This window comes from Cannabis sativa, chromosome 3 (genome assembly GCF_029168945.1).
Source record: "Cannabis sativa cultivar Pink pepper isolate KNU-18-1 chromosome 3, ASM2916894v1, whole genome shotgun sequence".
NCBI lineage: Eukaryota > Viridiplantae > Streptophyta > Magnoliopsida > Rosales > Cannabaceae > Cannabis > Cannabis sativa.
This window is the reverse complement of record NC_083603.1, coordinates 51,591,410-51,604,494: the sequence shown is the minus strand read 5'-3', so window position 1 is coordinate 51,604,494 and position 13,085 is coordinate 51,591,410. Positions and strand designations below refer to the sequence as shown.

Here is a 13,085-nt window from a genome sequence, read left to right as displayed (position 1 = left end):
GTTACCAATGTTAATACCTAATTGCTATCCTTATCTTAATGTGAATGACAGATTATAAATTAACCTAACTCTTTTCAAATCTTTTAGGTTCTAAATATTATGTTCTCTAATTAACTCCTTAATTAAATCAACACAAAATCAGCATTAAGCAATAATCTATTTGTCACTAAGGCTATGTAAATACTTTCCTTTCACATCAAAACCTAGACTATCCAATTTTAGCATTCTCAATTCTCACTTTTCAGATTTCGAATTGAGATCATTAAACATGTAAAAGGTGATCAAGCTTGCACATGGAATTAAACACAAATATAGATAGTATTCACAAACAAGATGGAGGAATGGCAATTATTTATTAACTAGGCATAAACTTAAACAACATTCATCATCCTCCCTTAATGGGAAATTTAATTCCTCATAACTCTAAAAACATCCATGATTAATTCAGAAACAAAACTAAACATAAAAGGAAGAAATAAGGGTAAAAGAAAGAAACTAGAAGGTGATATCGCTCCGGGTCTTCAAGATAGCTTCCTCTCCACCTTCATCCACTTTTTAGGTCTTTTTCTGCTTAGGTTGACCTTCAGAGTCGTATTCCTTATATAGGGATGAGAGGTGTGCCTCCAATTGAGAGAAAAATCAAAATTAAGTCAAAATTGCGATTTCCGTACCTAGTCGCGACTAGCATTTAAGCTGGTCGCGACTATAGACAAAACTCGAAAAACCGAGTTTCTGCCAATTCTCGAAGTCGCGACCAGAGTCGCGACCATGAAAAAGGGTCGCGACCTGGCTCTCTGGAGGTCGCGACTACTGACGCGTCTGGAGCCGAATTTTCCAATTTTTTTCCAATTTGTCCCATCTTTTCACCATTTGACTGAATTTGAACTTTAACACCCCGGGAACCTGAAACAATGAAAATCAAGCGTAAAACTGCTCCAAAAGACACCAATAGACGAGAAAATGCTAACTTTAAAGACCCGAAACATAGGCTAAATATAACCTAACAAACTCGACCCCAACCCTTATCATAGCCTGAATTCGGACTCGGACCCGAGCCCAGACCTGGACCCTAGACCCAAGATCGAGGCCTGGACTTGACCAAAACTCCGAACCCAGGACCAAAACTGAGACGTGGACCTCAGACCCAAACTTAGACCCAAACCTCGGTCCGGGTTCGGGTTCGGGTTCGGGTTTGGGATTTAGATCCCAGTTTGGGACCTGGGTTCGGGTCCAGGTCGGGAATTCGGGGTTTGGGTTTGGGTTTGGATCGGGGATTCGGGTCGAGGTCCGAGTTCGGGTTTAGGTCTTGGTCTAGGGTCAAGGTTTGGGTCAGGGTTCAAGTTCGGGATTTAGATCCGAGTGAGGGGTTCGGGGTCCAGGTCCTAGTCTCAATTTGGGATCTGGGTCTCGGTCACGATCCTAGTTTAGAGTCTAGGTCCCGGTCCCGGTCCAGGGTCCGGGTCTTGGTCGAGGTTCAAGTTCGGGTTTGGGTTCGGGTTTGAGTCAAGGTTCGAGTCAGGATCAGGGTCTGAGTTCGGGGTTCAGTTCCAGGACTAGGTCCGATTCTGGGTTCGAGTCCGATGTCTCGGTCTGGAATTTGGGTCCAGGTCGGGGTCTGGGTCGCGCTCGGGTCTGGGGTCCGTGTCCGGGTCTGGGTTGGGGGCTGAGATCGGGGTTATGGTTAATCCAAAATTCTTTGTAAATATTATAATACAACCTAATACAAGTCATTTGTTATGTATTAAATAATACGACTCACATATTAAAATTTATGGTTGTAATAATTAATACAATACAAATATAATATTATTTGTTATTTAATACAATATGACTTTTACACGTACGACTTTTACCGTATAAAAATATTTTGGTAAATAAAGTTGGTTTTCGTATTTTTATTTTTATGTAAAAAGTTCTATATTTTATCTGAAGATATTTTGATAAATTTGATTTATATTTATCCTTTTGGAGTGGTTTGTCGTAAAAATGAATTATTATTTAAAAGTTAATAATAGATATCAGAGTGAAGGATATATGTTAGAACAAATTCAAGTACCACTATTATAAAAAAAAAAGCTAATCAGGATTTTTGCCCCCTGAACTTTGACATGTACCAAATCATGCCCCCTGAACTTTTAAGGTCATTGAAAATGCTCCCTGAACTATTGAGATTGTTGGATTTAAGGACTTTTTTCTAATTTTAGTAAAAAAGTCTAACATGGATGAAAGTTCAGGGGGCATAATTTAGTACATGGCAAAGTTCGAAGGGCATGATTTGGTAGATATCAAAGTCTGGGGAACATGGTTTAGTACATAAACAATCATTGAAATAGTAAAATTGAATAAAATTAGACAAAAGTCCTTAAATCCAATAATCTCAATAGTTCAGGGGGCATTTTCAATGGCCTCAAAAGTTCAGGGGCATAATTTGATACATATCAAAATTCATGGGCAAAAATTCTAATTAGCCAAACAAGAAATAAAAAAAAAAAAACATGGTATTGTCTTATAGTAAAAGAATTGTTATGGTTTTGACTAGGAATAAATAAGATTAAAAGAAAAAAAAAAAACGATTTTTCTCCTCAATCTAGTCTGTTGGAAAGTACACGGTTGACCCCATTTTTAGGCACATGCACACTTGATAGCCTTTCAGGTTATGAACGTCAAATTTTCTATGAATAGAAAGATGAATTTCACCACTCAAATTTTTGAAAAAACCCAATGATTTTCAACACAAAGTCTTTCTTTCCCTTCCTCTTTCTCCTTCTTCCTTCAACAACAACAACAGAGAGAGAGAAAAAGGTCATGATCTAGGTCTGGTTTGCCACCCTCCAACCCACGGTCATGATCTTCTATCTCACCAGCTTAGTCCAAATCCAATCTTCACAATAGCACCTCTTCTTCTTACTCTTGAAAAACTATACCAATCCCATATTATCATTTCTTAAGAATGGCAAAGCGTTCATTCAATTGTTTTGTTGAACAAGAGCTTGGAAAGTTCCCTCATTTCATGGTCTATGCCATTCTAGAATGGTTTTTGATCATTCTTCTTTTTATTGATGGATTCCTTGCCTTCATCACCAACGAATTCGCCAAGTTCTTTGAACTTCAAATCCCCTGCTTGTTCTGCACCCGAATCGACCACGTTCTTGTGCACCGAAACCATGATTTCTACTACAACGAATCGGTCTGTGAGGCTCACAAGAAGGATGTCTCCTCCCTAGCCTACTGCCACAATCACAAGAAACTATCTGACATTAGGAAAATGTGTGAAGCTTGTCTCCTTTCTTTCGCCACTGAGAAGGAATCTGATTGTGGTACCTACAAGTCCCTAGTTGGAATTCTTCACAAGGATCTTGAATGCCTTGTAGAAGATGATCGCCACCATATTCATCTTAGTCTGCCTGCCCCAAGGGCCAAGGATGAGGCTTTTCAGATTGAGAAGAGTGACATTATCAGGTGTTCTTGTTGTGGGGAATTCTTAAAGACGAAGACGAAGACGAAATCAATCTCCCATCCTAAAGGAAGACATGTTAGTACATTTTCTCAGGCTCCAGCTCCTTCTCCAAGAGCTACATTTTCATCCATACAAAGACCAAGAGAACTTAAACTTATGGGGGATTCCGAGTTTCTGGAAGAAGATAATGGATCCCAGCCGGTTACTTCTGATTCTCAATGTGAGTAAAAACATGATTTGTTTCCTAACCTTCTATTTCATGTGTGTATACTATAATAATGGATTTTGTGTACTAGTAAGGGAAGATGTCAAAGCTGCTATGGTGCCATTACTAACAGAGGCTGATGATTTAAATGATGATGTCAACAAGACCCCAAATTTTGTAAGAGGAAACAGGTTTTTTGGAATCCCACTTACAGATTCAGCTTCAAACAGTCCAAGGTATGGTGTGAGGATTTCAAGGAAATCACCACTGGAGAAAACAGAGTTGGCTTCTGAGCCCATGGAAGTGATTGCTCAAACTCCAAACGACGTTGATATCGATTCGGTGTTGCATGGTTTGAAGAGACAAGTTCGGTTGGACAGAAAATCGCTTATTGCATTATACATGGAACTGGACGAAGAAAGAAGCGCTTCAGCCGTGGCAGCTAACAACGCGATGGCAATGATAACTCGGTTACAAGCAGAGAAGGCAGCTGTGCAGATGGAGGCTTTACAGTACCAAAGAATGATGGAGGAGCAGTTTGAGTATGACCAAGAAGCTCTACAAGATACAAACGATTTGCTTCTAAAGAGAGAGGATGAACTCAAGGCTTTAGAGGCTGAATTGGAGGCTTATAGAGAAAAATATGGATGCTTTAAGGAAGAAGAATTCGATGGCTACCAAGATGAGGTTGGTGGTGATCAGCAGCAAGAGGCTAAAACACAACCATTGCCATTGATTGGAAGAACTGAATCAGGTAGCTCTCGTTTTAGCTTGAATATAGAGGAGGCTAATGGCATATTTGGACACAACTCTGACCAATCTTTCTCAACACTAGTGGGAGACAATGGAGGAGGTGAAATCATTGATGAACCTGTAATTAAAGAACTGAAAGAGGAGAAAATTTCTATTATTGGAAGGAGAAAGCTGGACAAGAAAAATCATTTGTCTGAAAATGGATTCCATCCATTGCAATCCAACAGTGACGGTGAGATAGATAACAAACAAATATAAAAGATGCAGCAATTTTTTTTGGTTATATATTATTTCTACTTGTCAGCATATATATTTACTTATGGTGCTATAATATCTTATATGGTTTTAAATGGCATTTGACAGAGACTAACTCCCCATAAATTCACAAGAATGGAAAAGTGGATTTCTCATTCAGAGGATTAAGAATTATGTGATGTCATTTCAAAGAAAGATTATAGCTATTTGTACAGTCATCGTATTAATGGTATAAGAAAGAAGTGATGGTATTTTCTGATATGTAATGTAAGGTTGGGATTTGGTAAGAAAAGTGGGACGGTCCCTCCTTTAGAACTGCCATCTTTAAATATTTTTGCTTTCTTTTTGAGTGGAAATGTACTCTTAATTCAACCATTCACTAGAAGAGGGAAGATTCTTGCAGACTAATTTAAAACTTTGCTTGGGCATTAAATTTTTTTAATATCCTTTCATGGACAAAGACACGTACTAAGGACAAAGAAGGGAAGGCATGTCAGTTAGAAATACATGTGAGTTCACCAACAAAAGGCCAAAACCAAAATAATATACATATCTTAAATAATGTTCTATTCCATCTTGTCTAGAATATACCAATTTTTCCAGCCTCACTGAGGGGCCGTTGACAATGCTAACCCAATAAATACGAGTCTATAAAAAGAGCTATTTTCTTCTTACCTTTTCAATCTTTCCAATAAATTAACAAAACATAAACCCATTACTTAGAAGATGGAAGAGAGAGATCAAAGTTACTTGGTTTGAACCTTTTAACATACAACTACTTAATATTTATCTATAGATCAATCTTGGTTTCATAAAGAATGGAGGTGTAATAGTTGAAAGATAATTTGTTATTGTTGTCCTCTCGTGTATTTTTGCTAAATACAAGAACTATAAGGCTGGTAAATCCTATAAACTCATTCAACTTGATAAATGGAGAATTTTTAACCAACATAATAATCATAAGTGCGATCATGCTGTATCTTCTCAATTAAACACCAAAACTCTTCTTTTTGCAAGACAAATCTACAAAAAACGACACAACACAACAAAAATTGCCAAATACTTGGAGAGTTAATGGGGTTTACAAAAAATAGTCGGGCGTTCGGCGAGTGGTATCAGGCTCAACTTGACGTGGAGCGGGGTCAAACTGAAGGAAATTCTGTTCCATATTCTCTCCTATCTCAAGAATTGCAGCCATATTTCCACACCGATAACAGTAATTTGGCGCACTAAACACTGTCACAACGTTCTTATCCTACAATAAGTAAATAAACTTCCTTCAAACAAAATCAAGTCAGGAAAAAAAAAATGAAAAGAACAATTTGAACATGTTGACTAACCTGGCACCAATTGTAACCCTCCATAACAAGCTGGTGAGCTCTAGAAATAAGAGTGAGCCCATTTGTGTGGTTAAACTGAGAGGCAATGTCTTGACCAAATGTGTATCCAGCACCCCGAGGAGATATTCCCCACCCACAGCGATCATCCGGATCAGACCACAAGAGATCACACATTGGACCCTCATGAGGAACCTATTCCCGTGCAAACATCAAAACAAAACTAAAGTTACAAGGCAACATACATCAAAACTAAGACTAGTTAACCTTCTTCAAAAACAACTGCACATGAAGATGCTAAATCAGCAGAAACTGTTCTATAATATTTTTTGATAGAAAACTATTGATTAACGGTAGTGTTGAATCTAAAAATTAAAAGTAACCTAAGAGCAAAAGATGTTTTAATGGATTATGTTCTGTACTTTATGTCTGCAGCATCCTTTTGAAAAGGAAGTACAATATACTTGAGTATAGTGTGCATTGTTAGCTTACCTCCTGTATCCGGTCCAGAGCACGAATATTATCTAAAGTATCTAAAGATGGAGAGAGTCCACCATGCAAGCAGAAAATCTACACATGAAAATGAGTATGTTTGTCAGCTTAGATATGATATGTACGTATATATATATTTATATATATATCAAAGGGAAAAGCAACAAGAAAACAAACCTGACTCTCAATTAAAGCTGTAAGAGGCAGGTAATCGAAAAGGTCAGTGAAGTACTTCCAGACATTAGCATTTCCATATTTCCTTAAACATTCGTCATAAAATCCATACCTGGATGCCGAAAAAATAACGTAAGGTGTAAAGGTTGACTTACTTTTCTACATTGTATGTCAATACTCATACTCAACTTTTAGGAAAATATACAGTTTTGATAGTCGTTTAAATTCAAACTCCCACAGTGCATCAACATGGTAAACAATCACTAGTGGTTATTGAAATTAACAATACAAAAAATCAAAATAAATTGGTCAAAGATATTTCTGAATCTGAATAACCTTCTAGTGGTAAAATTTAAAGCTCAATTAATGACTGTGGACAATAAAGATAAATATTACAATAGAAATACAAAAACTTGGACAAACTCCAGTATCAGCAGTTAAGAGTTCTGTAAACTTGGAAAGAATGGAGCCTTACACTTGAGTAATTTGCCGACTTTCATGATTTCCTCTCAGAATTGTGATTCTATCTCTATAACGCACTTTCAGAGCAACGAGAAGTGAGACAGTCTCCACTGAATAGTACCCTCGGTCTGCATATGTTGAAAATTTATATCAAATTAATTATTTTTCTTTTAAGAAAAATCAACATAATCAAGATAAGGTAGTAGTACTAGGATTTATCATAAAAAATGATGCTTCAACAGTTCAGAGAACTAACACATAATCGCTTTATCTCCCTTCACATGAATTTAATGTATTGGTTAGTATTTAGAAGCAATTGAACTACTTCAACTACAAGAATAAGTATCACTACAGTCTACAGAGACCACTGAGTACAGACCATCCATAATCAGAGAGAGACTTTACTTGGTTTTAGACTTTTAGTTGATTATGTCCATTCATCTTTTCTACCAAATTTCATAACTCAAAGCATGTAACAGCCATGGTGAAGTGAGCAACTTGTATTATCAGACAGTGAAGTTTACAATTCTTATACAGTTATACTAAAAAACTTAAAGCTCAGAAAATGATATCCATATACCAGTTCAGGCTATTAAAATATATTATTTTTTCCATGACAGGGGAATAATATGTTCTCTTGCAAATTGCATACCTAGTTGAGTAGAGGGAAGTCAAATTTTAAAAACACATGCAAAACCCAATTTCAAACCTGTAAGGAGGGAGGGCCTGCTAAGATACATTTATAAGCAATTGAGTAAAAGAAACTTCCCATAGAAAAGCCACAAGCATAGAACTATCAACTGCAAAAACATTGTTCCAATAAACAATCCGCAAGCAATGCAGTTTAAAACTTCTTAAGAAGAGGAATGGTTAAGGTTTTGTTTTTGAGTGATAGTTTTAAGCCACACTGCTCATTTAGAATTATTAGGGAAGACAATCTTAATGTGAATAAACTTTTAAAATAGAACTAACGTTTCGGCATTGACATTACAAATCTCTTTTAACGATTTAATTTTGTGAACCTAATTTCATCGAATTTTATTCATATATCTGAATGTGTGAGGGTGAGCTAGCCTATGGTGTTTTATTTATAAATTTCGTATTGGGACTGACTCAGAATTTTTGGAATGGGCTATAAAATTTTCATGATAAACTTATTATATGAATTACAAAATACTGTTGTCAAAGTTATAAAATCTTGTTACAGATAAATTAGTAATGTTAACTTTTGATGCCCATTAGAACTTAACTCATTTATGACCAAAACAAGAAGATTTAAGTTATTCAATAATATAATCGTTTACATATTCTTATACCACTCATCCATCCACCTACTAGTTGAGCAACTAAGGTAAAAACAGGAAGAAAAAAATGGAAGCCCCTCAAAAGTTGTTAATTTCTAACAGCCATGGCGTTTAAAAAGAACCGTAAAAACACCAGCCAATATACACCATTTCACTTGTCAAATCCACCATGAATAAGACCATTTCCCCCTAAAATATCCCATCCAATATACGAACATGAACATGAAATTCCAATTCCCGAATGATAAATTAAATTAAAAAGTGAATTAATCAAATGCCTTCTGTGCAGCCTAAACTGACCTACATAGTCGCCCATGAAGAGGTAATTGGTATCAGGAGCACTGCCACCGATCCGGAAAAGCTCAACGAGATCGTGGAACTGACCGTGGATGTCTCCACATACCGTGACGGGACATTTAACTGGTTGCACATTCCACTCCTCCACCAAGATCGCCCTGGCCTGCTCGCACAGCGTCCTCACCTCCGACTCAGGCAGAGGCTTGCACTGCATCAGGTGACCGATCTGGCGGTCCAGATCGGAATGCGACGGCATCGCAGCGTCTCTCTCTGGAAAAAAAGGTTCTCTCGATCCGTACACACGGTGGGAGCTGGACTCGCCGGAGACGGGGAAGTGAAGCTCAGGTCATAGTCGCCGGTGAGCGACCGGCGAGCGTTGAGGGAGGTGAGACTAAGATTAGGGTTAGGTTTTGATATTATTGAGGTGTGTAAAGGGGGAGAGAGAGAGAGGAAAAGATAGTTTTGGGTTGTGAAGCTGAAAAATGTTGTTACAGGTGAGAAAGAGAGAGAGTATGTGAGCACATTTGTTATCAGAATGGAGTCAAGATGTTGCACCTCTGGTCCTTTAATTTTATGTATTTACGTTCTTGTCCTTTATCTTTGGAATTTTCTGTTTGTTACTCAGACATCACATTAATAAAACTATTGAAAAATGACATACTAAAATTTATAAAATACTAAAGATAAAAGATTTGCAAAGAAGAGTGAATAAATTATTGTGTATCATTTTCATGAGGATAGAAATAGGGCTAGCCCAACTATTTTGGGAGGTTCGTAAAAAATTTTAAAATTGAGCTCTTTAAAAAAAATCGTGTACATTAAAATTATAATTTTATTATTAGATTTTTTTTAAAGATTCGTTCATAAATTTTTAATTATAAATTTTTTATTTATGTATATATAATAAGAAAAAAAAAAGTAAAAAATAGACCTTTTCTTTAAAAAAAAAAAAAATGGGCCTTAAAAAATGGGAGCCTTGTGCAATGGCCTAAGCTGCACAATACTTAGGCCGACCCTGGATAAAAATATAGTTTTATTATGGCAATTTAAGTCGAAAAAAAAAAATTCAAAATGACTATAAAGATAAATGTTATAGAAAGTATATCAGTTGTGGTTGATATTATTTGGAAGGGAATATACTCATTTAGTACCTTGTGTTTTTATGAAAAATATATTTGGTACTCTATGTTTTCAATAATACTTAATTGGTACCACATATTTTTAAATTGTACATATTTGGTACCTTAAAATAAAATTTAATCAATACAATTTTATTAATTTAACCAAACAATTCTCAATTATATGTAATCAAATAAATAAATTAGAATTTAGAATTCATAAAATTTTAGACTATTGATAGTATTGATTAAATTTTATCAAAAAAATTTGAATTTAGGGTACCAAATAAGTATAATTTTAAAATACAGGGTACCAAATAAGCATTATTAAAAATACAGGGTACTAAATTTGTATTTAGATAAAACGCAGGGTATCAAATGTGTAGACAATCTATTTGGAAAGCTAAAAATAACAAGGTACACAACCATGTTTATTCGATTTCTCATTATTATTAATGTAGTGTCTTATGTTTGAACACTTTTACCTCCTCCGATTTCTACTTAACCACATATTCCGGATCCTCCTCAGTTAGATTGGATCAAAATTAACTATCACGTTACAGTGTCTAGAATCATAAAGAGTTAATAGTCATAAGAAGTTTCAAGAATGTTTTAGGTTATAATAAATTGACAATTTGCTAGAACATTCTAGCATAATAATGTACCATCCTTTAAGTTGTATAAATAAGGGAGTAGGTCCTTTGGTGGTACATGATGAGTTGAGTGTACAAGTGAAGTGTGCCCTAGTGTTTTTAACTAAGTCCCAACAAAACTCTAAAAGAGTGTCCCATCAAATAGTGTGCAAGTAAACCTTTAAGTGTGAGTGTCTAGTACATAAAAGAGTGAGTGCTTGGTGTGTATTGTGATCAAGTTAAAGTGTTCAAGTCTTGGTGTAATTACTTTTACAAATTACGTTTTCACGTGTTGTGTTGTCCAACGAGTTGTATTAGAGCCGGATCGAGTTCGTTCTGAAAGATTCCTTTGTTGAGTTTCTTCGAGTGATCGTGTGTGGTTTAGTACTACAGAGTTTGCACAATGGGTGACCTTCAAGTGGTCGGCAAAATTAAGAAACTTAACAACCAAAATTACAACACTTGATGCACATGGAGGCATATCTCCAAGGCCAAGACTTATGGGAGATCGTTATTGACAATGAAGTCACACAATCGGAGGACACATCCGCTTTGAAGAAATGGAAGATTAAAGCGGGCAAAGCCATGTTTGCGATTTGGACCACAGTTGAAGATGAGATGTTGAAGCACATCAGGCCAACAAAGACACCGAAGGATGCATGGGATACTTTTGCATCATTGTTCATCAAGAAGAATGATACGAGATTGCAGCTTCTGTAGAATGAGCTTCTCTCAATTAGGCAGGGCGACATGCCGATTAACCAATACTTCACCAAGGTAAAATCTCTTTGTCACAAAATCTCTGCATTAGACTCTGGTGCTGACATGTCAGATGCTAGAATTAGAAGAATTATTATTCATGGATTAAGGCCAGAATTTCAAACTTTTATTGCTGCAATACAAGGTCGGCCAAGCCAACCTTCTCTTGTTGAGTTAGAAAACTTGCTAGCTGACCAAGAAGCGTTAGCTAAGTAAACATCTGAAGTCTCATCAAATACTGACAAAGAAGCACTCTTTAGTAGAGATAAGAAAGGACGACCCTGACCAAATACTAGTAGAAATACTAGAAAATACGATGACAATGATAGTCATCATGGGAGCTCCCAAAAAAGGTGGAGCTCACAATAAAGATAAACGGGGTGGTTAATCAAAGAATAACGATAAATTTGATGAAAAATGCTACAACTGTGGAAAGTATGGCCACATGGCTAAAAGTTGCTAGTTCAAGAAGAAAACTGCAGAAGGCAATGCAGCCACATAAAATGCAGAAAGGACAAGCGATGAAGAATGGGACGCAGAAGCATCATTTGCACGAAGGAAGAAGAATTAGCTTTGACAGCTTCTGTTCTAGGAAAGATTGACTACAATAATGATTGGATAGTCGACTCTGGCTGCTCAAATCACATGACACGAGATGAAGAGAAGCTGTAAGACATGACCGAATATAAATGTGGTCGCATAGTGGTGACAATTAACAACTCAAGATTATCGATCGCGCACATCGGTAAAACAATAATCACATTGAGATTCAACCCAAAAGAAGTATCACTCCAGGATGTCTACCATGTACCTGAGATGAAGAAAAATTTACTATCAGTGGCACAACTTACAGCGACAGGCCACCATGTTGTATTCGACCTTCGAGATGTCAAGATCTACCAAGATCTTGAAATCTCTGGAACACCGATGATGAGAGGACGACGCTTAGAGTCTATCTATGTAATGTCAGTGGAATTTTCTTATGTAGACAAGACTCAAAAGAATGAAACAAAAGATTTGTGGCATGCAAGGCTAGGACATGTCAGTTATCATAAACTTAAGGTGATGATGAAGAAGTATATGCTGAAGGGTCTTCCTCAACTCAAGGTCAAAACAAAGATCGTATGTGATGGCTGCCGATACGGTAAGGCGCATCAATTACTCTATGAAGATTCAAAGTTCAAAGCTAAAGCACCATTGGAGCTAGTCCATTCTGACGTGTTTGGGCGAGTCAAACAACCATCAATCAGCGGTATGTGGTACATGGTTACATTCATCGATGACTTCTCAAGGTACATATGCATTTTCTTTATGAAAAGAAAAATTTGAAACTTTTTCAAAATATAAAGAGTTTAAAGAAATAGTAGAAGGAGAAGTCGGCAAGAAAATTCAATGTTGGATAGTCGACTCTGGCTGCTCAAATCACATGACACGAGATGAAGAGAAGCTGTAAGACATGACCGAATATAAATGTGGTCGCATAGTGGTGACAATTAACAACTCAAGATTATCGATCGCGCACATCGGTAAAACAATAATCACATTGAGATTCAACCCAAAAGAAGTATCACTCCAGGATGTCTACCATGTACCTGAGATGAAGAAAAATTTACTATCAGTGGCACAACTTATAGCGACAGGCCACCATGTTGTATTCGACCTTCGAGATGTCAAGATCTACCAAGATCTTGAAATCTCTGGAACACCGATGATGAGAGGACGACGCTTAGAGTCTATCTATGTAATGTCAACAGAATTTTCTTATGTAGACAAGACTCAAAAGAATGAAACAACAGATTTATGGCATGCAAGGCTAGGACATGTCAGTTATCATAAACTT

At 36.6% G+C, this 13,085-nt stretch overlaps 2 protein-coding genes across 3 annotated transcripts; one reads left to right on the top strand and one right to left on the bottom strand.

Moving 5' to 3' along the window:
• The first annotated feature begins 2,603 nt into the window (after positions 1–2,603).
• LOC115709670 (probable myosin-binding protein 5) lies at positions 2,604–5,344 on the top strand. Of its 2 annotated transcripts, XM_030637834.2 has the most exons (3): positions 2,604–3,677; positions 3,754–4,647; positions 4,779–5,344. In XM_030637834.2, the coding sequence occupies exons 1-3, from the start codon at positions 2,951–2,953 to the stop codon at positions 4,793–4,795; spliced, it is 1,638 nt and encodes a 545-aa protein (XP_030493694.2). In that variant the 5' UTR covers positions 2,604–2,950; the 3' UTR covers positions 4,796–5,344. The 2 variants fall into 2 exon arrangements, with proteins under 2 accessions (XP_030493694.2, XP_060968077.1); XM_061112094.1 differs by having other exon boundaries at positions 2,760–3,677; positions 3,754–4,991.
• A 230-nt stretch (positions 5,345–5,574) lies between these two features.
• On the bottom strand, positions 5,575–9,375 carry LOC115709671 (serine/threonine-protein phosphatase PP2A catalytic subunit). Its single transcript, XM_030637835.2, has 6 exons — positions 8,740–9,375; positions 7,149–7,263; positions 6,677–6,785; positions 6,500–6,577; positions 6,011–6,202; positions 5,575–5,925 (listed from the first exon to the last, which is right to left on the bottom strand). Exons 1-6 carry the CDS (start codon positions 8,990–8,992, stop codon positions 5,752–5,754), a joined length of 921 nt encoding a protein of 306 aa, XP_030493695.1. The 5' UTR covers positions 8,993–9,375; the 3' UTR covers positions 5,575–5,751.
• Positions 9,376–13,085: the final 3,710 nt, after the last annotated feature.

Excerpts from the sequence above, each read along its gene's own strand:
- LOC115709670 (XM_061112094.1), top strand. The coding sequence starts at position 2,951 with ATGGCAAAGCGTTCATTCAATTGTTTTGTTGAACAAGAGCTTGGAAAG. Across the intron at positions 3,678-3,753 it reads GGTTACTTCTGATTCTCAAT|TAAGGGAAGATGTCAAAGCT; the intron begins GTGAGTAAAAAC and ends TTTGTGTACTAG.
- LOC115709671 (XM_030637835.2), bottom strand. The coding sequence starts at position 8,992 with ATGCCGTCGCATTCCGATCTGGACCGCCAGATCGGTCACCTGATGCAG. Across the intron at positions 6,203-6,499 it reads CTCTGGACCGGATACAGGAG|GTTCCTCATGAGGGTCCAAT; the intron begins GTAAGCTAACAA and ends GCACGGGAATAG. Across the intron at positions 5,926-6,010 it reads AGGGTTACAATTGGTGCCAG|GATAAGAACGTTGTGACAGT; the intron begins GTTAGTCAACAT and ends TACTTATTGTAG.